This window comes from Cydia pomonella, chromosome 17, assembly GCF_033807575.1.
Source record: "Cydia pomonella isolate Wapato2018A chromosome 17, ilCydPomo1, whole genome shotgun sequence".
NCBI classification, from domain to species: Eukaryota; Metazoa; Arthropoda; class Insecta; order Lepidoptera; family Tortricidae; genus Cydia; species Cydia pomonella.
Genome location: NC_084719.1, coordinates 18,605,397 through 18,631,201, shown reverse-complemented (window position 1 = coordinate 18,631,201; position 25,805 = coordinate 18,605,397). Strand labels below are relative to the sequence as shown.

Sequence of the window (25,805 nt, the reverse complement as noted above, 5' to 3'; positions counted from 1 at the left end):
CAGCTCACTAACAATCATACAAAGTATTTATTTATCTAACTTTCGTGTTTATTGTTACATAAAATGTGGCTAGGTTTTTATTGTCCTCGGATTAGGGTATTGTTCCTTTTTTTAGAAGCGTAAGATTTGATTCTGTTTTACGACTGTATTTGAGTCTGATGTTAGGGTCTGGAAAATATCTGACACAAGAAGCGTTTTACGGATCTGAGCGATAGAAGATTGTAGTTATAGCTAACAGGAACAACCATGTAATTCACATAAATCGATCGATAATCGATAAACAATAGTCCATTTACATTGCTGAAATCCCCAAAATTTGCCTGATGTCGCGGTTGACACCTATCGGATTGACAAATGACGTATTTTGGGCAGTTTAATAAAAATGAATGAAGTAGGCAGTATTTGGTCCCCAAATTGTATAATAATATACCGTATGATAATGTATAATAATGTAAATAACTAAGAGAATGCAAATCACTTAGGATAGTTGAGTTTAAAATTAAAATGTTACTCTCAAACAAAATGAAACTGAAGATACCACCATATGCAATAAGATGTACTTAACAAGTGACTAGCCATTTAGCTAAGTCTACCTATCTATTTTTAAGGGATTCCCTCTGCCAACAAACTGTCTTGCAGTTTGGCAGAATATTTTATTGTAAAATTGGATTTATTAATTCTGAATAAATGTTTTTTTTTATTAGGCGTGTTTGTGGCACTAATATACCGGGTATGCCCTGTAACACGAGCAATAAATTAAACGGTAGGCTGTACTACTTTAACTTACCAACAATAGGCTTGTGTCAACTAACAATGAAACCAATGGATGAATGTTTCTAGGCGTAAATTGTAATATTTAATCAAGGAAAACCGAAATAATTCCTCATAAAAAAATAAGATTATTGTTATTTTTACAAATTAAAATCAAAAAAAATACCCCCCTGGCCCCTCCGCCGTGAACGCCAATTAGAACGTATTACGTCACATGGTGATATGCGCCATTGTTGTTGTTGACGTTTGGTTATGATTTTCATACAACAGCACAAGTCACTTCGTTTTTTTCTATTATTATCATTTTTCGACAAGTTGAGAGTGTTATTTCCACCCATATCGGATAATACTAGCATAAACTGCCATGGAACCTGGATTTATCAAAGCGAACAGCAATAATTTACCCAAAATTGACGCTGTTATGCTAGGCCGATTTTTCGCGTCGAACACTGACTTTTGTTCATCGGAATTTCGTAATGTTAAAACTTCTATGTAAGTATAAACAATACTAAAATACTGCTTATTATCATTTTCACGTATATTTCACTTTAGCACGCAGTCAATTATTATTTGAAGGAATGTATACCATTTGCAAATTAATTGATTTTGAGGTTAGAATTACAATGTAAATATAGAGAGATGATATTGTAAAGACACTACTTTGTCTTAGTGTCTTAAGCCCTATCGCAAGTTTGTGGAATAGTGGGTTTTTAATTGCCTATTTCGAAAGTAAGAATTAGAAAATAATTGTTTGTTTGCTCCCAGGGCAACAAAAAAAGCTTTGGTTTTTCTTAAGATTTACGAGTTGAATATGTAGTCACTACTTTTTTTAATAATACTTACATCGAAATGATCTTCACAAAAATAAATTCTCGATGTTGTTGATAAACAATGAGCATCTTTCCTCCTTGCCAGTTTTAACCACTTTCTTCGCATTTTTTCCTTGACCGGAACACGTATGAATAATTTAGTCGGAGTTTTTATACTTGTATTTATACACTGGGGCACTATACAGTTTTTAAAATACGAATTTTCCATTTTTATTTAAACAAAACAAACTTTCGCCGTAAGTGAACACAATCGCTTGCAACTATGTGACGTCATTCACGACGCCATGACACTTTCTTGTGTTTTTACGTCAGTTTAAAAATATTTTTTTCAAACTTAAAATATGTGTTTTAAATATAATTTTTATCATGAAATATTATTTTTTTGGGGTAATACAGGTACTAAACTATCGAAATAAGCCATTTTTGAAATTTACGACACAGGCCTATTGTTCAGCTATTTTTGAAAATTACGAATTCTTTAGACTTCCTATTTTTCATACAAATTAAATATTACCTTCAATGTACGCTGTCATTAGTGTAATTGACGTTGATTGTCACGCTTCAAACATAACAAAATTCGCAATACATTGCGTCTTAGAATAAACTTTAAAGTGTTCTAAAAATCAAAATAAAAGCTATTTTTAAAAGTTGCTTAACAAATGTTGGTCAGTTTGAGGAGTACAGCCTACAGTTTAATGTTTTGCTCCTGTATGACCCGCCATACCCGGTATGACCACATGATATATGACCACGACAAGGACATTTCATAAAACTGCTTTCTCAGCTACTCCTAATGAAAGATCCATAAGACCATCCCGTTCGGATATGGTACCATTATTACTTTGTAATCGCTTGATTACCTATACTTGCTTTTAGGTTTTCAACTTTTGTTGCAAGATATTGTGATTCCTAGTGATTTTACGGCTATTCATTAAAAAAAAATCTGTTTCAAAACTGTTTCATGACCATCCATCCCAATATTTAAAACTGGTTCCAATTAATTATAACCCTTCACGTGCTTTAATGGACCTCTTCGTATTCAATTAGATACCTTTGTAAAATATGACCAATAAAATTGGAAATTTTAAGTTATTTCGGCAATGAAATCTTCCTTCATGCAATTATGGAACGTTGAGGAATTGGACGTACAGGGATTGTACATTCGGAGACTGAACATTCCGGGAATTAGGCATTCGAGACCAGAGTCGAGGTTCACTGTTTCGAGTTTAATTATTACGAGTACTAAGCGAGCCTTATGACACAAACCCTTCAATTCTGGCGGTATTGTTATTTTTACAATTTTCGGTTCAAAGTCTGTCCTGAACCGAATTAAACTCTGTGCGTGAAGCAAACTCGCACTTTAGCGATATATTTAAGTTATTTTTAGTTGCTATTGTGAGGTATCAATTAAAAATACAATTGATTTTAAAAACTTTACTTCTCTTATAACTTATGTCATACAAATATTTCGTACAAATACTCTAATCGTTTGACTTATTGTTTTTATACGCTTTAAAGCTGCACCCAAGGGGCAAAACCAATGCTCACGGCCAGCAAAACGTCGCACTTTGTCGCTTGCCATAAGGACGCTTTGACAGGTAATTCGTATGAACATACAAGCAAATCTAGTCCTTATGGCAAGCGACAAATAAGGACGTTAGCTGGGTATGGATACAATTATTGGTCATTACTACATATTCAGGGTAAAGGTAAATGAAGACTGCAGCAGCTTTACTGGTACAACGTTACTGCTACCACGTTGATGTGGGCAATGTCACTGTAAATTTTCTTGATAAAATTAATGACGGATTGATAGTTCCAATTGCGGTAGTAACACGGCACCGCACAAGGCAATTTTACAAGAAAATTTTACGTGACCGAAGAGGCGGCGGCTTCCAAGTACAACGTATCAGCATTGCGATACAGCAAGGAAATGCTCCTTGCAAGTACAATGCTTCAAGGGCCTATTTTAGATTTAAGTTAGTTATTAATTTAGTTTAGTATTTGTACAATGATTGTAAAACCACTACATCTATTTATGTAAATAAATGCTTATTAATGCACGTTTACCGAAACGTTCGGCGCGGAATTACTACCGCGATTATAACGCTCAATCCGTCACTCAATTTATCAAGAAAATTGACAGACACAGCGGTGGTATCAACGTCTATGCAGTAATGTCGCAACCGTAATGCAGCTGCAGTTAACATCCAAATCCAAATGTTACCTAATTACGATACTACAAAATAAATGCTGTTTTTGTCATCTTGTATATTACTTTTTCATGACTAGATTTCTGAACCGATGTTGATGTAATATGGTATTTGGAAAGCTGTTTGCCCTGGAAATGAATATTAGGCTGATATTAAAGCATACCTAGGAAAAAATGTTTTTAGCCAGCCAAAGCCATCTTCATGGAAAGAAAATTACACATTGAATCTCACGCGGGTGATTCCTGGGCAAAGCTAGATGATGGTATTTTCTTATATATTTACGTACGTACATTATGGCACACTTATGTTTTTAATTAAAAGAAATAAAAAATAGAACGTGTACGCTGGAACACGTCCTAATTCTATTATAAGAAAATTGTATTACGATTTACGACATTTTTGGCTATTTTGTCTGCCACTGTCTATTTGATGTTGACTGTACCTATACAGTTCATTTACGACAGCAATTTTATTATAATATTAACACATTTTTCAAGGAAGTAAAAACACTTGCGTGATCCAGGGTTAGCCAACTCCCTCTGAGTTAATTCTAGAATTACAATTTAACCTACTGTTTACTCCAGGTTTAACCGGTTAGCTCCAAGTTAGTGGGTAACCCTGGCTCGCGCAAGTTGCCCTTACATTATACACACATTGCCATGTAGTTTCTATAAGTAGTCATTTATTTTATGCTATTCACACTTAAATCTACTTAGATAACTAAGAAGTATTTAGATATAATCATATTTTCTTAATGTTTAGCTTAACAGAGCATTTTCTTAAGTTTCTACATTTACATTTAGTTTATTTGAGTTATGACCCGTAATATCTAACAGTTTATTTCAAAGCTAAATGCATTAAAAATACTTTCTATTTCTTTAGGAATAAAATAAAAACATTAATTAGTCGATGTTAAAAGGGAACATTTTCATACTTGTTTAATCCAATTCTACGGATTAGTATGTCTCACGACAGTTTTAATTCGATTACTTGTTTAATAATAATCCAGAGGCGTGTTCTGAATTTGATCTGGATTTGTTTTGGATATAATTTGTTAGAGACGTCGCTTTTGACACTGATAAAATACGCTTCCTAGTACAGTGATTTATGCATCGTGAGGTAAATAAATTGGCGTATAATTCCGGCATCAAGTTCCGGTAGAACAGTCAGCATCAAATGTAGCGGATCAAATAACGCTTTATTTTAATTAATAGACTGTAAAAGATATACTTTTGCACGTAATTCTAGAAATTTATCTATATTTGGAAAAGTTATCCGGAATATCAGATACTTTTAGCGCGTTGTTTCATCCGCTACTTTTGATGCTGACTGTAATAATACTTTTTTTCATCTATGGGGTTTTTATTTTGTTTACTGGTCAGTACTCCTATGATTACATTACAAATTTAATAAAGATTGAAGCAGTACTAGCTTTGCTCAGACATAGGTTTACCTAGATAGAGGAACAAAAATTTTACAAGTAATCATTTCGTAATATAAATCAAGGACGAGGAAATTTCACAAGTAGATAATCAAACTATTATTACAGCTTAAACCCACAAGGAACGTGTCTTGAGTCACTCGCGCGCCACACAGTTTAATTCGAAGTAGATAATTCTTGTGAAACTATCAAGCAAACAACAGGAGCAGTATTAAAAGTCCTCTCGTTTGTTTTATTTTGAGCTTAGTTCAAAAGTAAATAAAGCGCATTTCTTAAGATTTAATGCAATCAAGTATCCTGCTAGAAGCGGCTTAAATTGTGTTTGTATTTGTACAAGACATATTACATTTTAGACAAATTGATTTGAATAAACATTTAGCAGCACATGCTTTCGTGAAGTAATAAAATTAAACTAGGGATTCACTAGGGGATTACTGTACCGCAACCAGCCGTCGACATGTTTACCAAACTCAGTCGAACAACTTAAATTTACATTTTAATTGCAAAATGACATTTTATCCACACATTGTTATTAAATAAGATTTGTCTTTGATTTATTTTTGACTATTACCTGCAATAATGCAGACGGTAAAAATACAATGCTGTCGTTATTAAAATATAACCATTAACGATGTTTAATTTTAGGCTTTATATTACATCGTACTCATATGAAAGTGATTATTTTTAGTTAAAATTGAATAGCATACATTGCAAGTTTAAACGCTTATAATATAACAGAATTTAACACAGACTTAAGTAGTAAAAAATACCGTTAACATTGACAAAATGAAAATAACACAACACATATATTAGATTTAGATCTAATTATAGTATTTACTGAACATTAAAGCTAAGTCAAAGTTCTTTTTACAATTGGGTATTTTTAGTGCCTCTACGTAGTTATAATATGCTAACATTGTTTCCGTTGGTGTATTTGCCTGAAGATCTTATAGACCTGATTGTAGTTAATCTCACGGATGATGTGTTGTCTCCACGTCTGAGGAGAGACGCATGATGTCCACCAGAATCTCTGAAATAAAAAAATACATATAAATTGATAGCTTGTAGGTATTCTGGATTTTAGTCATCCTAATAATACAATAAAATCCAGTGACACCTCTGTAGCTTTAGGTGTTAAAAAAAAACAAACAAATTCTACATTTTCGGGTAGTTATAACATTTATTGGTTAACCAATCTAATACAAAACCGCCTGGATCTGTCACTAAACGACCTGACTTTAACCTACATTATTTGATCATGTAATGTTTTCAACTACCCTCAACTGGCTTAAGGAGCCATTTGAGGGTAGATTTTGTTTACTTTTATGTAAATACCTAAAGATACCGAGTTACCCACCGGTTGATATCAGGGTTATCGCGAAGCCATTACTGATGTCGCTTATCTGAACCAAGACTAATTATACAATACAATATATGTCGGAATGTCGAGGGCAATTATGTAGTTTGAATGCTAATTGTTTCTAATGTGGCTTGCCTAAACCGTCTTCATGTCCAAGCAATTTCACATTTAAGCATCTCTAACAACTACCGCCATTGTCGTAAATGTGCATTGTTTTTGTGAAGCTTTGTTTTTATTCCTTTACACGTAAAATATATAGAACAATTAATGTCTCGTAGGTCCGTGTTCTTCTCTCTCGCTCACTGTACCTAAGCGTCAGTGAGATGGATGTACTTACGTGCTCGGGATCGCGGCTATTATGTTTTATAATTTTAATTTATTGTAAATTTTAACAGAAAAAAGTTATCGGTGAACTCCCTCAAAAATAAATATGCGCATTATAGAAACAATTTTCATAGTTGTAGCTTTTTTTATAAATTGCTACAATCTTTTAAAGTACGTTATAGACCTATGTTCGTCAAAAATCAATCAGAATTTGAATCTATGAAGTAACTAGAAAAAATTCTCAAGATTTCTAATTAAATTTATGGCAACCATATCGTGATCTTATAGATATTTTTTTCAAAATATCCTCAGGCATCTCCAATGTGGGTTTGGACAACGATTAGTAATAATTATCTTTCTGGTAAGTTTGTACATTAGTATCGAATTAGGCGATTTCATTACGTGAATCAAAGTAGTTTTTAGGGTTCCGTAGTCAACCAGAAACCCTTATAGTTTCGCCATGTTCGTCTGAGGCTTTGCTCCGTGATCGTTTGCGCTAGAAAGCTGCAACTCGACATGGATATAGAAATTAATCACACCAACAAAGGGGTTTCGGAAATAAGTAATTCCACGGAAAGAAAAACAAACATGCGTATATAACTTTTGAACCACAGGTCCAAAAATATATTTAAATTGCGAATTTTAATTTTAAATTATAGCAAACATGATCGGTTAAGCCGTTTATGAGTAATCGCAAAAAGTCTTCCCAAAAAAGCGCTGCAAAGACACTCCCTTTTACTTGTAATGTAGATGACACTACAGAACCCTACACTGTGAACATAGCCCGACATGTTCTTGGCCGGTTTTGTTTTAAAACTGGGGCAAGAAAACATTCTACTCGTAAATAACGGAAAGAAAGTGGGAGATTAAAGCAGCATAAAAGGTAATTTTAAATAGAGAAACAGGAAAACCATTCCTTTTTGTTTCACTTAATAAATTACAAGTGTTACTTTCAAAAACACCACCGCCTATTTATGACAACCATTGTACCTAATTGGTATTACCTTTATTACTAACTATACCTTTTTTAACTGTTTATAATATGTCTATAAAATAACGGAGTACCTATGTAAAAATATTGTTCTCTTAATCAGACCAGATTTTTTTTTTAGTTTTTTCTACCCGCCCTCAACTATGCACTTCGCTACTTTATCAGTTACCAGCAAAATAGTTTTGACGATGCGTGTTGCAGATGGCTTATGTAAACATGGACATTCTGTTTTGATGAAACCTGAGGTGAATGAGCTTTTTGTAATGTGACGAAGCCTGTGCTGTTGATGGTATGCTATTTTTTAATACCAGCAAAGTCAAGTTTAAAAAAAAACGCCCAGTTATGTGTCGTAGCACGCATAATGATGAATTCCTTACCTTCATATGATACAAAAAGCAATAAAAAGGGCGTATCTTCGTGGCACTTTTATTGTTAGTAGTATTACATTAATGATTCAACCGATTATGTTAAAAATACTTAACTTTCATATGAAGCATTAAATTAGTTTTATTTTATTTTGGTACACCCGATTAAAAACTTAGAGAGATAAGGGCACGTTATTTTGGAAATTCTCAACAATTATTTCCAAAAATGGTTACTCAATAAAAAAAAATACTTTTAGTAACATGTGGTTGTGGGTATGGAGTTCCCACCTAAAAATACATTTCTTTAAGTAACTTTTGAACTAAATAGTTAAAATATGGCCTTCAAAATATATGTACCTATGTTCCAAAATTCATTACAAGAAAAGTAGCATAATTATAACTTCCGATTAAAATATCTGTGACGAATACAGATGTCGATGAACGGAGGACGGACGAAAGTACGTCCAGCCTTCCTACGGACAGACGAGACGAAACTATAATGGATCCGATTTTGCCATTTTGGCTACGAAGCGGTCAAAAAATATTACTTACTTTCTGTTTTCTTGAGCCAGGTCCGGAAATAATTACCAATTGTCGTCCATTAAGGACGCCTTTGTAAGCTTTTATTTGTTTACTAATATTTACCGTAATTTAACTTTTATAATCATTTATACTTAAATTAATAAGGTAATTAGAATTCATTAGGATGCTTGTTTTCTCTTAAAAGTAAGACCGTTTCTCTGTTTAGCAATTCTGTTTTTATACTTACATTTTTATTAATAAGCATTACTGCATTTATTAAAATTACAGTATATTGTCATTTTGATAAATATATATTGGGGCCCAGCGATAAGTGGGCTGTTTCTGAAGTACTCGAATTTTAGTCTTAATGTAACACGTAAATGTACAAGTAACCGAAATGTTTTTAAATTTCTTAATGTAAGTAAGTTCACTAGCTCAATGACCCAAACAGGTTTTTAGCCTCTGAAACAAGAGAGCGCCACTGTGTCCTATTTAAATTTCTAGTTAAACAAAAATTATAGCTGTGCAGTGAATTAGTGTGAATCCCGCCCAACAGCTGTGATGAGAGTTGTGGCTGTAGGAGCTATTAGTAAAGGTGATATATAGGATATATACTTGAGGTGTTAGAAAATAAGATTTCATTTTTTGGACTTCTAGTTACCGCAAACTTGATTTATGTACATTCCAAACACCAAAAAAAGCCTACATTGAAAAACCTATTTCCTAGAAATGCAAAGACTGAAAATGGGATCTTGTGTCTGTAACCAACATTTAATAGACTAATACAGACTAACTTTACGGGAACGAGAAGTGAAAACTACTTTTCTGTTTTTCTTCATTATCATATTGTTACATCAAAGAGAATTGAGCACAAAAAAAAAAAAAAAAAAAAAAAAAAGGTCAAATCTATTCGAGCATTTTTTTTTCTTGATTTTTTGAGGCACGTTTTCTCTTAAACTTTATTTATCTTATACGGAGTTATATATACTATTGCAAATCTTGGAAGATTTTTATAGCTAAGTAAAAAGGACTTACATCGTCATTCAACATTTGAAGAACTCTATAGCGTAAATAAAAGCGGAGTGTGACAAACAGGAAATTGTATTGCTCTTACCTTAACGAACAAGGACTATTTTTATTCTGATTTTACGATCGTTTCCGATATTAGAGAAATGTACACCAAGGTTTCAAGGTATCTAACGTACTTAATAAAAATATATACTTTACTTTTTACTCTTAAGCTATGTTAAAAAAAATGAGTTTAATTTTTTTTTTTCTAATAAATAATACACATAATTCCTAAGTATAGTTCCTAATATAAGTAAAGAAAGACTGGTAACAACATACATGAGTTGTATTACCAAAACGCGAGTTATTTAGTAGTCGACATATAACATCACATAGTGGATTTATCAGCACCGCTGTGTCTCGACTGACGAAAAATGTATTGGCAAAACAATTTACAACTAATATTACAAGAAAAAGGAGTTGAAAATAGAGTTTTAGCTGAAAATTGTTGAGCGTTAGAGTTTTCGTTCGTCGCTACATATATTGTCAACTAGCAGTACTGATAAATTTCGCTATTTGACGCTAGATGTCGATTAAGAAAAAAATCGCGTTATGGCAAGAAAACGAATATAGGGAGTTATAACTCTTTGAGTAATCATCATTAAGATATTATTCTGATATCAGTGTTCGAATTGGACTGTAAATCAAGACGGAAAATAAATCCCAATAGTTCTGTAATAGTAATAGTTTTCGGTATGATTACAACATAGCATAACATGCCCATGTATTTTTATAAATACATCTCAACATCAACTCCCTTGTTGATTGGTCTAACTGTTTATTACGAAAACGGAAGTGACACCTCCGCGGGTTTTGCAGAAAGGCGAAGGATCTCAAAGGCAGTATTTCATTTGCTAAGATTCATCACAACGCCTACCGCGAGCATTACTGGAAATAGGATTGATTATAAGGAAAGAAGAAACGGAAATCTTACGAGAAACATACAAATTGTCTTCCAGGTGAAAAGGCGATAAAAGTAAAAAGAAATGCAGAAGAAAACAATGACAGAAAATAAACTGGATTTTATTTTCATGGCTTTAGAATAATTTAACCTTATTACCTTAACAGAAATGCGTTACAAAGTATTTGCATCGTTAATGAGGTTTCCGCAACAAAGTTACGTATTCCATTATTCTTAAAAACTTGCACAACTCATGAATTAATGTTTGAACTCATTACACAAAAATACATATCAGTAAGGAGATTTAACACTTGTGTTAAATCTGATGGTCTATGGGTAACCTATGGGTGACCCACAACAGGCAACCATGGTCACTATTATATGGTCCATCTAACAGTTACCTCCAGCACTTTTGGTTGGGCTTAATTTGGAAAATAATGAAGAAATATGTTTTTTCCGTTAATTTATTACTTAAATGTTACATTTTTAGGGTTCCGTAGCCAAATGGCATAAAACGGAACCCTTATAGTTTCGCCATGTCCGTCTGTCTGTCTGTCTGTCTGTCTGTCCGAGGCTTTGCTCCGTGGACGTTAGTGCTCGAAAGCTGAAATTTGGCATGGATATATAAATCAATAAAGCCGACAAAGTCGTACAATAAAATCTAAAAATTTAATTTTTTTTAGGGTACCTCCCCTACACGTAAAGTGGGGGTGATTTTTTTTTTTCGCTTGAACCCTAGAGTGTGGGGTATCGTTGGAAAGGTCTTTCAAAACTAATAGGGGTTTTCAAGAAACATTTTTTGATAAAGGTAATATATTCGGAGATAATCGCTCCGAAAGAAAAAAAAAATGTGTCCCCCCCCCTCTAACTTTTGAACCATAGGTCCAAAAAATATGAAAAAAATCGTGGAAGTAGAGCTTAAGAAAGACATTAAATGAAAACTATAGCGGATATGATCAGTTTAGCTGTTTTTGAGTTATCGCAAAATGTTTTCCCTTCATAGTAAAAAGACTTACTTTAATTAGGTACTGATTATGCAAATTTGCCTATTTGTTTAACTCGGGTGAAAGGTACCATTTACTACACTTTAAGCTCCAGTTTAGCTTATTGTGACGGAAGAGTAACTACGGAACCCTACACTGAGCGTGGCCCGACATGCTCTTGGCCGGTTTTAAATAAATGAATGTGCTAAACTTGCAAAAAATGTCCATTGACTTACCTGACAGCTACTGCATATAAGATTAACCGTCATAGGTCCATTATTCGACGCGTGAGAGCTATAAATTAAACAGTACTAGAGATATAATGGTCATGTGCAAGGCTGGGAAACCGGTTAAATTTCCAAACCGTTATCATGTACTTGGCGCAAAATCTTTTAATTTCAGTTTCACTCGGAAAACCGTTATTTCTAAACCGGTTTTTATTAGAACAATAAAAACCGGTTTCTCCTATGTCGGCGTCTATGTTTACGTAGCACACAACCAGGGTGACCGGCCGTTGCGTCGCTCGTCAAATAAACCGGTGTTTTAGATTACAATAAAGTTCTTATAAAAGTTAAACCGTAATAAACCGGTATTTTAAAAACCGGTTCCGAGCCTTGTGCGTGTGTGTCTTAATAACAGCGTGATAATGACAGTGCTTGACTCTTGGTGTTAAAAATGCCAGTTATTTTATCACGTCAATAAAGCCATTCATAATTACGCTTGCAGCTCAATTATAAGTCATTTAATTTTATTTACCTGTCGCTATGTCTGTGTGAGGGCTTCTTCCGGGGCCACAGATGGAAAGCGCCGTATATAACCGGATTCACCAGGCTGTTCGACATCCCGAAGAAGAAAATTCCACTCAAGAGGTCCTCACTTAGCTGTTACAAAAATATTGAATTGGTTTACAAACAGTATGTGAAATATATCTAAAACGACATGTGAATGCTATAGAGACTATAACGCCATATAACCCGACAGATTTTAAAGGTGTATCCTTGGCCGCATTTAGAGACTAAAATGTCATACAAAGTTTTCTGAAAATTTGATCCTAGTATAATAACACAGTGAAAAAACAAAAGCTGCCACTATGTGACTTGGTTTAGCCATACCTACCTACTGACTGACATTAAAATTTCAAACTCGCAAAATTTAATTGTTAATAACTAAAAAAAATACAATTTTACTTATTCATTGCAATGTTTTTTTTATGCGAAACTGTAAAATAAAATAACATGCCGTATGTAGAAGACACACACATACACACACACAAAATCATTTTTTTCCGAATTTGTCGAAGTCATATGACATTTTTTGCTCATTATGGCCTCAGGAATGCGTGATTAAAATCTGTCGGGTTATATGGGCCCACGGTGTATATTTTCTCAATTTATTTGTCTAATAACTAGTTGGGCTTGAAGCAAACTGTACTAAATTATCTTTGATTGAAACGTTCATAGGCCTTTCGCAGCCAGTGTACCGGCAAACTAACTCCCAAGTAACGAAAATAGCTATCCTTCAGCTGTGCGATAAGAGAGAGATCAAAAGGATCTACTCTAAATATTTGTAACGTTAGGTACGAAGAAAGATCTTCTTGTCAATGACGGTTATGTCGCGTGGCGTAGCATTTGTATTGGGATATCATTAATAATGGCGTAAGCACCAATAGCACCATAAGCAACAAGTTCCTTCACATAGATAAAATCACATTTTATCCCCTATCGCTTTTAGAAAATTAATTTTAAGACGGAAATATTTTGTTGATTAAGATGCTTATTCAGAAAGCCTCAACAAGACCGTAGATAAATTATACTCAATTAATTTGACGAATACGCAAAAAATATTTTTCCTGCAAAGTAAAAGACGGTTTATCATATCTTTTTCGTAAGTCAGATAATTTAAGAGATTAAGAAATCAAATTCATGTGAAATGTTTGCTAAAAAACATTAAACCATATTTACGACGTAAATAATATTATATGAATATGCTGTAATCCATTAGTGTTAATACAAGGTGCCCATGAGCATTGCGAGACATTTTTAACGGTGCATTCCTGATGGCAACAGAAGCAAAAAATGTCATATGATTTTTTGTGAAATTCGACAAAAAAAATTTTTTTGTTTTTTTTCCCCCTTTTTTTGAACACTCCTGTACATAAAACGTAATTTTTATTGATAAACATTTTGTGTTAATCAATAAAAATTACGAATTACCCAAAAATTAACTAAAAAGTTTATTTTTTATTTGGGGGTAGCCTCTCGAATACATTTTTTTAATTTTTCGATGTCAATCAATAGGTATGTCCAGACTAGACCTCAAAGTGGCAATACCGCAGTCAAAAATGTGTTTTGTACCGACATGGCGAAAGAATGACTTCGAAAAACATTTAATTATCTCTGAAACTAGATTTTATATGACATTTTAGTTTCTAAATATTACCAGGAATGCTTAGTTAAAATGTTTCGCAATGCTCACGGGCACCTTGTATTGAGATTTTTTCTTTAGTCTCCTAATTATAATAAAACTAAAAGAAAATGGCCTTCTAAAAGTCTTTCTACAAACTCGTAAAAATCTCTTGACAAAATTCATTCAAATCAACTAACCCATTTTACGTTCGTATCTAATGTATTTATTGGTTACTATATTATGTTCAACGTAAATTAAATAAAATAAAAATAATGATTCATTTATATAATTTATTTTGCTCAATGTTAGATTAAGTGTTAATCTACTCGTGAATCATTTTGAGTGCGAATTACCCAGAATGACTAATCATAAAAATAATGATTAATCGTTATACTTTAATTCACTTAGTCCATATTAATTTAATTAAACTTGTATCACCTTGGATTTCACGGGCCTATAAATCCCGGTCTTTTGATACCTAGGCTTGCGTCGAGACATAGATCCAACACGCGGATGCCCCTTGGAGAGCTTTGATGTCATGTTATGTAGAAAGCCTGCTGAAACCCGTTCACAAGCGCAACAATTAGACACCCATGAACCGGTCCCAGCAGGCATTGGGACTTTTGTAGAAAAAGTGAACAGTATAACGTCTATGGATTGAAGTTTGGGTGGACAATTTGGAATGATTGCAAAGACGTGCTATAACAATGTTTTCATTAGTTATCGAGACAGGCGGTGACTTGCTGCCCACTAGATGGGCCCCGAAACTGCCGTCATGAAGACGACCAGGAGCAACACCGGTGTTAGCGGCTCAGGGGTGTCGAGAGTGAGGTGAACGCCAATTTCTACCTAGTGGCTGATAACGGCCATTCTGCCAACTCGCGTCATATGTTTGCTTCACTTCCACCCCTGGAGCATATAGATCTAACGACTCCTTTCTGGAGGGCCAAAGAAGGCAAGCCTGAGTTGAGAGTCCTGCGGGTCCACTCCGACCGACGAAGACACGCCGGAGACTGTCACCCTAACCAACTCTCGGGAGTACAGTCAGCATTCTGTAACAGCTTAACAAAAGTTGATGGTTCTATATGTAGACCAATTTAGACTGTAAACGATATAATTTCGAAGGTGATTTTTAGAGAATTATCTATATTTGGAAAAGTTATCCGGAATATCAGATACTTTTGGCGCGTTGTTTCATCCGCTACTTTTGATGCTGACTGTACTCGGGTCCGTGGGGTTGTTACTCACCAACAGCTCGCGACAAGCTGCCCTGCGGTATAACTATAAATAAATGAAATAATTAAAGTGATTATTAATCGTTTTCAATATGTTAATCCTTCTGAAAATTCGCTAATTCTTTGGAAAGTATCCCAAGACCGACCCATCATACCAGCCTTGTGTTAACTACTTTATCACTTAACGAGATTGAATAAGGAATTCCGAACGCCCCGGAATTCTACGTAATTAATTACTTTGAACCAAAATCCTCTAAATGGCCTTAAATCGACTTTTAAATTGAATTAATTATATCCCGAGAAGCTTCGTATGTTTTAATTCTTTGGATAATCATTATTGGAGTATTATTGATTTATTCGCAATGTCAGCGTTTTTCTATAGGTTTTTAACGTGAAATAATCAATAAAACAATTAATCATAACTAGAGCCGCGGTAACATGAAAAAACGTTTTAATTTCGCCCACTGTATTTTAAGAGAGGATTCTCTTTCTCAAATACTGGAGTACATTTAAAAATGCTTATTCATCCTGAGTAATTTGAGCTTAAACTGATTTACGAGACTAACACTTAGCGAAATTAATTTTATTTGAATTGATTTATTGCTCTCTTCTTTATGTATCATATTATTTATGTACGTATAATTTTGTGATATTTTTTTGTCATTTTACTCTGTATTCTGAACCTGCACCAATTAGGATATTTCGGTTTGGCTCATGATTAACTGGTAGAGAATGCCTTCTGGCATTAAGTCCGCCGTTTGTTTAACTTAAAGTTTAAATAATAAATAAAAAACAAATCAAGTGGAAATTTATAGTTAGAATCAGCAGGCTACTGTTGGCCTTTCGTGACGCACTCGTAAACAAACTGCAAAGAATAAGCTGCAAGCAAACTGGAAAGAATTTAGCACTTACATTCTTGTCAGGATCAAGAAATGTGAATATAACCATCATGACGTAATACGGCGTCCACCATATCAGAAACGCCGCCACGATGACGACGGACATCCGCAAAGATTTCATCTTGGCGCGGTCGATGAGCCTCCGTCTGTTCATGTCTGGCGTGAGGTACTTTTCGTGTCTTAACACTTCTGGTTTGAAAACTTTTTCGCTTTCTGAAACAAGAAACGTTGAAATCGCCTAAAATATTTGAAAACTATTAGTTACATCTTTAGTCTTACTGGAACCTTTACAGATAACGAAAAATATTGTATGTATTCCAATATATTTTGTAACAAGTTTTTTTTTTGTATTTCTCTAAGATGCAATCGATTTACATACACAAATTATGATCAAAATAATTAGATATTTTAAGACCAATTATCGTATTCATACACGATCGAATAGCTGCCATATTGGCCTATTTAATAAATCCTCCTGTAATATTCTGCGCCATCATGCATAAAACCTAAGTAAACAATTTCTATGCATTTTACTTCGCGCGAGCGTCGAATTATATGAATATCAAAAAATAGGCCAATTCGAACATAGACTGACATCTGAATGATGTAATTCAGTAGGGCTAAGATGGTCGGCTCTTTATCATTTGTCACCATACCTGTCCCGTTCTAACAAGGATGTAAGTGCGAAAGTGACGGGCATAGTGACAGGTGATAAAAATGCGACCATGATACCGTTGCAGTAACATATATGTATTGGAGCGAGACGCGCGATATGTTAAAGACATCATTCTGATGTCATTGTTTGTTCGAAATGCCCTGTTAGTTGAGATTTCAAAATGAGTGCCACTCTTTGCAATACCCGTTTTTATGTCAAATATGTATCAAAACAAACACTTGGATGTCGTTCCATGCAAAAGACCAATCACCGACGTACAGGACGCATTTATGCGGCAGAATAAAGGTGCGACCAGACCGCAGCTTAAAAAACGGTCACGATACGGAATCGCAGTGACGCGTCTTATGAGTACCGTTTTTGACGCATGCTCCCCACACCGCTGCTTAAAATACGGTGACGGTACGGAATCGCAGTGACGTACTTCACGCGAATCTTTTTTGTTCGCAAATCTTTGCGTATTTTACGTCACCGGTGTGGTGTCTGCCATAAGATCTCCGTGTAATATTTTTTTCGATTCTTACGCAGATCAATTTACGGTGCGTCAGCGTATTTTAAGCAGCGGTGTGGGGAGCATGCGCCAAAAACGGTACGCATACGACGCGTCACTGCGATTCCGTATCGTGACCGTTTTTTAAGCTGCGGTCTGGTCGCACCTTAATAAGCTTAATTTTACGCATATGCTCCATGGCGATTTCAATCAGTATATTTCTCTTTAATTCAGCCTATACAATTGTATTGTAATATATTGTTGATTAATGTATTTGCAGACTTCGGAACGGAAAGGTCCTAATTGACAAGAAGTTAGGGACAGGATCTGTTCAGGTTACAAACTTCAATAGGTACTGACGCAGACATGATTTATAGAGGGTTGAGAGTGAGCGGATCTTTTGCAAGTTAAAGTACCCTGTCAGCTAAAAATAACCATGACCTAACCCGGGATTTCCAATGATCCAACCTTAGTTGGGTTATTTATAGGATAGTTAATTCAGAAGTAATGTATTAAACGTGGATATTTAAGGATGTGCTTATAGCTTCGTGTCGCCCAATGTACATTAGGATGTAAACTCCGTTTTGATGAAATTTCAACCTTCATTAAAAACAAAATAGCATGTCATTTGTCTCGTGAAATATTCGTACAAATGATAATCAACCTAATTAAAAATGCAAATAGATTCAAACTTCCTTAGCTATAATTTTGTATGCTGGGGGGCACAAGGATAGAAGAAGAAGAAGACGGGAGCAGAAGCTAGTAATTCAGCCTACATACATCCCACAGCCTGTTCGTGATCCTCTCATGCGTGAAAAGGCTTGAGCTTTTGTTTTTACGATAGCCCAATGCAGGGTGAAGACTTGACTTGATATATTGTAACAGAGTCGTAAATTTTTATTGTATTGTCCACGGAAATGTCCTTTTTCTAAAATATGGTTGAACAATTTTACCAAAACTACTGTTTATGTAAAATAACCTATTATTTTACCCAAGTCGTATTGCAAGTACCGCTCTTCTAAATTACTCCATCGAATAGATGTAATTTAACTAAATTACACAGTTGAGGTTTTTTAAGACGTCCTTACAAACATCTAAATGTGTTTCATCATGAGACCTTATAGTATTTTTAGAGGCACAGATGGCTAATATTTATATTATTAGTTTTTATAAACTTGATATATTTTTTTATTGTATATTTACATATTCGATACGGAACTAGGAGCACTTGAAATACTTGTGCTATGCTGAGCCAACATGTAAAAGCCTTCTGGAAAATTTGATGAATGTTAGGGACGTTGCGTCTCGATTCGCACTTTAAGATTTAAATATTTGCTAATTATACTATATGGATTAGATATATCAGTGTCAAAAGGGACGTTTGACACCGACATATTCAATCCATATCGTATCTTAAGGAAATTTTTGACGTATCTTAAAGTTGAAATCGGACCGATACTGAGCGGAGTGAGCGGATGCTGCCCTTGCCCTAACGAGTATAATGGAATGCATATGCTCGCTAGGATTATTCTTATATATTGGATTTCAAATTGTCCTATTGAATAAACTGGATAGATTAACCTATTTTGTTATTGATTGAAAATTCCGAAACCTGAATAAACTAATAGAACAGTATCAACTATCAGCAAATGGTGCCTTTTGGCGTTATTCATAGACGTTTGTTAAATATAATAAACTGATGATAATCGTTTGTCCCTATCTGTCATTATGAAATTTCTGTTTGCTAGATTAGAAGGTAACAAATTTTAACAATGGTTTGTCAGAGGTTCCTGTTAATCTTTATGAATATAAGATTTAGTCTCTCAAAAATAACATGCATAGAAGTCTCAACTATAAAGAAATAAAAAATCATCAAATCATTGGACTTTATTAACGGTGTAACTGTGTCTATTAATACTTATTAGATACAAACTTTTTGTAGTAACTGTATCTCTTATATCGTAATGTCATGTACTTAAGGGCCCATAATTAAGTAAAACTTAGATAACTTTTTTAAAGGGCCGGCAACGCGCATGTAACACCTCTGGTGTTGCAGGCGTCCATAGGCTACGGTGACTGCTTACCATCAGGCGGACCGTATGCTTGTTTGCCACCGTCGGTGTATAAAAAAAAAATGATTACAAGGATAAATTATGTCTGGTTTAATTTATCGCCCATATTGAATTTACACACTACGTATATGCCTTAGGTATATATATCTTATATAGTCAAACTATGCCTCTCGTTTGACAAGACTTCGAATCCTATAGTAGCATTTAGGTAGGTGAAGTTACTAGGTCACTCCTCAGAAGCCCATCACAGGTTTCCCTGTGTTGACTAATGAAAATCATTGAGCGATGGATTCAAAATGATGTAGGTTATCGGTATTTATTATATTTATTGTTTGCTATTTATATTTACACATACAAAATTACTCAAAGTTAATGCCTGAGGATCCAAATGTCTATGTGTTTTCCTGTATCACACACTAATACATGTAACTTGAATACCCAAGGGGTAAACTTTTTTAATATTTGTACGAAAGCCATAACCACAGCTGTGGCATGTGTGGCAACGTACGGATCTGTTACACTAGTTTGGAGAACCATGGATTTTATTGGTATAAACTTCTAAAATAAAATAGACAAAATAAGTTCCGATTCTTTAGCTATTTATATTTTATGTTGACGATACTTGACGACATATTTTGCTGTAGTCAAAATCGACGTGAATTAAAGCGAAGACACATTTTATTACCTATTACTTCTTCGTTGGAATGAGTAATGTTTGGATGTAGTACTCGTACTTAGTTAAGCAAAAGCCTTATGTTAACCAAAAATATTTCTTCATCGATAATTGTAACAGTCAGAAAGCAATTTGCTTCAATGTTTCCTAACTTGTTCTCGGGGATACGGATTCATAAATTATAACATTCATTGACGTCGGTACTAATAGGACGAAGTTCGTCGGGACTGCTAGTATACTCTAAATTCTAGTTACGCCATAGTATTTTGCATGCAATATACATGATTGAAAATTTACCGATATAAACATTTGATAATTATATAGTATTGATCCCAGCTATGAGTACATAATAATTATAGAAATTGGGTAGATAATGCCTTTTCGCATTAAGTCCGCCTTTTGTACGATGTTTTCTTTCGTGCAATAAACTTTAAATAAATATAAAATTGAGATGATATAACACCTCTGGAGTTGCAGGCGTACATAGGCTACGGAAACTGCTTACCATCAGGCGGGCCGTATGCTACCACCAAACATGCCACCGATGTGGTATTAAAAAAAAGATGGACTTCGAGTGACCACAATATTTGTGTACATTTACTAACTTTACAGAAACGCAAACGCAATTTTACCAACATAAGCGTTGTAAATTAAGAAACATACTCACAGCTGGTCAACCACATGAGGATCAGATAAGATAAATTTGGCAGAGACTTTACTAACCTAAGAAACATACTAGTTCACGGCAGCAAGTCAACCCTTAATAGGGATAACATTTAAGATAAATTTGGAAGAGATGTGGATTGTGGGTATCATTTATAAGCAAATAAATGCTATCAAGCTACTTACAGAGAGAAGGAAAAAGGTTATCGTGGATTCAGCAGAAATAAAATCCCTAAAATGTTTGGGATTTTATTTATGCTGAAGCGCCGCGCCGCGAGTTGGTCCCAAATAGTTTTGGAGGACTTGAAAATTGTGAATTACGGGTACCTACGTCAGAAAAAGGGACAACGACTGGAATCGAACTCCATTTTGCATTGTCTGAAATACGAATATCTCAAAAATTTCTAATTTGCGTTCTTTTTCTTCTTCACGTGCCATCTCCGTCCAGGAGGTTGGCGACCATATGTCTATATGTCTCTCTATGTTCAGTCATGCGAATTAGTCCATCTATGCTCTTCACTTTTAACCAGTCTCTTATATTTTAATTTGCGTTATGTACGTGTATTTTAGCAAATAAAAAAGTTTACGTTTGAACTTATTATTGTAACTATTAGGTACGTGGGTAATACTGAAAGTTTCTGGAATGAGCCATCTAGAGTTAACGCAGTGAAAATATAACTTATTGACTATTTTAAGGTACAATTTGTTCGGTGATGATTTGTAATTAGGGAATGCTGTTTGAGAATTATATGTCAGGGATCTTTTAAGGCTTAAAAAAATAGATTCCAGGAACTTTCAGTATGACCTAAGTACAAAAAAATCTGGCGCTGATGATGAGTAAGTTTGTAACCAACCGTTTGAACGCCACGGCTATCGTACGCGGCGCATCGTCGTAAACTTTATCGGGATGCACGAAGGTTGCTATTTGGCTGTATTCTCGCGCGTCACTTGACGTCTTTAGCGGTTAACTGGTTAAATAAGTACGCAGCACGGTTAGCACATGATGGGCGCGACAGTCGACAGGCGAGAAAATGCCGCGACATAGACCTTTCTCGCGAATCGGTAGCATAAGACGCGCGCGACAACCCGCTGTCTCGCGGACAAATGTCAAAGCTACATAATTCTGTCGTTTGACAGTTCCACGCGGGATACTCTCGAAACTCGTAGCACAAGTGCACTATGGGAGAGAAAATATCCCGCGTTTCAACGTCAAAAGGAGAGAAACTGTCTTCGAGGCTAGAGGGTCGCGATAAGCATATTTTATCAAAGTTTTCTTGACTTTGGTCTTAAAAGAAAGTTAATTTTTTATATTTTGTATTTATTTCATACTACAGCAATTTTCTGTGTAAGTTTAATATGAATCCTGAGTTTTATGATTTGTGCGTTAGCTAGGTAGGTAAGGTGTACGTGGTATTGTTTTATAACATACCTATTAAGATACCTATATCTATATCATGCCGGTAATAACAAAATGATTGTATTTTTTCACATTTACTTGTTTGTTCTCTTAAGTTAAATGAAAACCCGACAGAAAAATTTAAAGCCTATGATTGTGCCACCACATCAACAAAGCAAACAGTTTGATGGCGAATTGACTGGAGGGCGATTAATAGAAATTATTTTGTGGAAATCTGTATTAATTGATACAAAAATATTACTTCGCTTATCCACGAAATAATTAAGTGCTAGTCAATCAGTGCGAACCCGTTACACTTTCACGCGTATTTTTACAGTCAATGCATGCAAAGTCCCACCTAAAAAATATATACGCAAATAGTTAAATAAACCACCACCTAAGTAAAAAAACTCGTCACGTGTTTCAATTGACTGTGGGATATAAACCGCGGTCTCGGGGTTTAATTAAAGGCATATCCGGGTACCAATGATTTATAATATGTGTACAAACACGCACCACGTAGAGAGGATGGGAGAGGATCGTGCTGTGAGAAGAGCGTATGTGGGGCACCCGGGTGGAAAAAGTCCGTTTGGGCGTCCCAGATACCGCTGGAGTGACGAAATCCTAAAAGACCTGTTCGCCCTCGGAATACCCAACTGGCGTGAAGTGGCGCAGGATAGGGCAGAGTAGCGCTCTCTTGTGTCAGAGGCCAAGATCTTGTTTGGGTCACTGAGCCAGTGAAGTAGTAGTAGTAGTAGTAGTACAAAAACGCAATGTATTTTAAAACTTTGGAGAAAGCTTTTAGAATGGGTAAGGTAACCTACACCTACTGTACTTAGGTACTTATTACTTACCCTAAGTAGGTATCTAAGTACACTTTTGTTACTATATCTGCGTATAACAAAATAATGCAAAATAATGAATCTGGCAGCCCAACTCAACCTCCACCTTTCAAAAGGCCACGGCCGTAATAAGAGTATTCTGTAGTTACCACCCTAGTGTACGATTCCCACCGACTGGCTGGAGTCAGGCCGCACCGGAGCGCATTTTTAATGTGCCTATACATTATATATCGCAGAAGCGATAGAATTCGTCCGGAGGCGTCTCCGCGTCCGCGAGCAGCCGACCGGCTTGCGGCCACATAAATGTGAAATGCGATCCGACTCCGCCCGTTCGGTGGGAGTCGTAGTAGTCGTACTTAAATCTGAAAGAGGTCAGAGTAAATAAAATAACTTAATGTTTATGGAGCGTTTATTTAAAAGTTACATTATTTGAGATCGTGCTTAATTTTCTTTAGATAATTAACGGATATTCTGACATTGTTTTGTGTATTTGCAATATGAGAAAACTTGAAAAACTAACGCTGCATCCATAGATCGCTAAAATACAAAACACGCAAAAATAACTCATTGTTTTTAACATTCGAGTGTCGTTGTATGGAGTAGGTTCCCAACTTGAGCCCTTCTATGTCCTCCGTGGCAGGATGGCTGCGCCCAGCAGCAGCATGGTATAGGCGCCGTGTTTGATGACAAACTTGTGCATGTCATCAATCTATCTTCGAAGCCAGCGGCGCAGCAACTAGCCAGCCACAAGGAAGATATGTTGGGGATTATCATGAGATTTCAGTCTTCTTCGTAAAGATGGTAGCTTATTAGCCAAAACTTTCGGGTAATCTCAATTATCTTAACAAAACGCCAATCATTTGTAAGGAGTTATATTTAATTATTATGTAGGTAATTATCTTTAGATATAATAATGTATTCCAACTTGTAACGACAAAGCGAATCAAATTATGATTGACACATTGACATTTCCGACTTAAAAATAATATTTGCTATTTCTTTAATCTTAATACTGCGAGAAGGAGACAACGTTATCGTGACTAGGGACGCTCCGTTTCTAAAGCTGACTATTCATTATTTTTCCGATTATGTTAGTACCGATTCAGTGTTGCCACGAAAGAAAAGTGTGTTCCAAGTATAAATGGCCACACTGGCTAAGTCGCGCGCGGGATGGCTCTCTCGCGTGGAATTCTTTTCTCGATCTGCCAACTTGTGCTACCAAAATCGAGAAACTGACAGGTCGACATAGAAATTTGTGACACGCGACTGTTGTTTCTCGCGGCGCGAGTTATCCCGCGTGTAATCATGTGCTAGCCGTGCAGGGATCGTTAAAACATGTCTGATTAAGTAGAGGTTATGTTATGACATATGTAATTTATTGATTTTTATATTGTATGGTATAATTATGTAATGAGATTAATGAGTGAAAGCAATAACGAAAAGCGTTTCTTCAAAGTTTGTGTTCAAGCTTAAAACCCAAATTAAAGAATTTGACATGGAATTTATATAAATATCCATGTCAGCATATCAATGTTAGAAACTATCTATTTTTGTTTTATAAATAACTTTATGTTTATAAACTGAAATAGATATCATACACTAAAGAGAAAGTGACCAAGTCCACCGGTGGCCAAGGTTCACGTTTGCCATGGTCGTGTCTTGAGTGACGAAAAAAAAATTATTGATCCTTAAATGAATTAATCATTGATTCATTTTATCTTCGGAAAACAGAAACTATAAACCAGTGCTCTTAATTAATTGAACTGTTCTACAAACATTAAGGCGTCCAATTACATATGAGCTACCATTTACGGGTATGGAAGGTTAAAATGTATTGAAATGCAACGATTTTATTTTAAATTTATTACGAAGAGATTCGATATCAGATGCTTGGGTCATCGTCGAGGGATAACTGGTCCCATCATTGGAGATGCGGGTTGCGAAAGATTTTCGACGAAATTAAAAAATATAAATTATGGTCATGGTCATAGACAATCACACAAAATGAAACCCGATGAACGGGGCCTTCCGGGCCTTCTATTATTTGCATGATATATTTGACTGTAACTAAGAAAAAGATATGAAACCAAATTATATCGGTGGAAAATCAGTGAGATTGTCGGGAATTGCAAATGGATGTTCTTTCTGTATACAGTTGGGAGCCTCAGAAATAAACTTTATTTTAATTCGGGTAAGTGCAAGATGATGACCTTTTCGCGATCGCGTTGCCCTGAGTGTGAATACAATATAGGCGATTTTTGTATAGCGCGTTCGGCTCAGGTCCGCGATTTAGGTGTGCTTTTTGACCCTGCAGTCTCATTTTGTGAACATGTCCAAGCTGTAACTAACACAGCGTACAAGAGACTATGGTTCGTTATAAATATTACGTCTTAGTGATAGTAAAAGAGAAAGATCTCCGCCATTTGCGAAATTCGATTTTTGCGGTAGGCCCCCTGAGCCTAGCCGCCACTCGCGTGCTCTATACCGCGCTCGTCCGGAGTATACTTGAGACGAACGCTGTGGTTTTTTTTTTAACTATTAAATATATTACAAGCGTCAAGTTTTGTTTTACTTTTACAAGCCGATATTACTAAATGCGTTAGTGTTACTAGCCACGATATTGTGGTGTGATGCATATATAAATTTTATTGAAATGCATTTTGATCCATTAAATATACACGTAAGTT

The 25,805-nt window shown here is 35.2% G+C and overlaps 1 protein-coding gene across 1 annotated transcript in view; it reads right to left on the bottom strand.

Moving 5' to 3' along the window:
- Positions 1-3,020: 3,020 nt before the first annotated feature.
- The window catches only part of LOC133526963 (gonadotropin-releasing hormone receptor-like), a 124,953-nt gene continuing 102,168 nt past the window's right edge, over positions 3,021-25,805 (bottom strand). The window contains exons 4-6 of the mRNA XM_061863833.1: positions 16,323-16,522; positions 12,526-12,650; positions 3,021-6,285 (exon numbers count right to left, since the gene is read on the bottom strand). Coding sequence (XP_061719817.1) covers positions 6,156-6,285; positions 12,526-12,650; positions 16,323-16,522 — 455 coding nt within the window. The 3' untranslated portion in view covers positions 3,021-6,155. The remainder of the gene's footprint in view (positions 6,286-12,525; positions 12,651-16,322; positions 16,523-25,805) is intronic.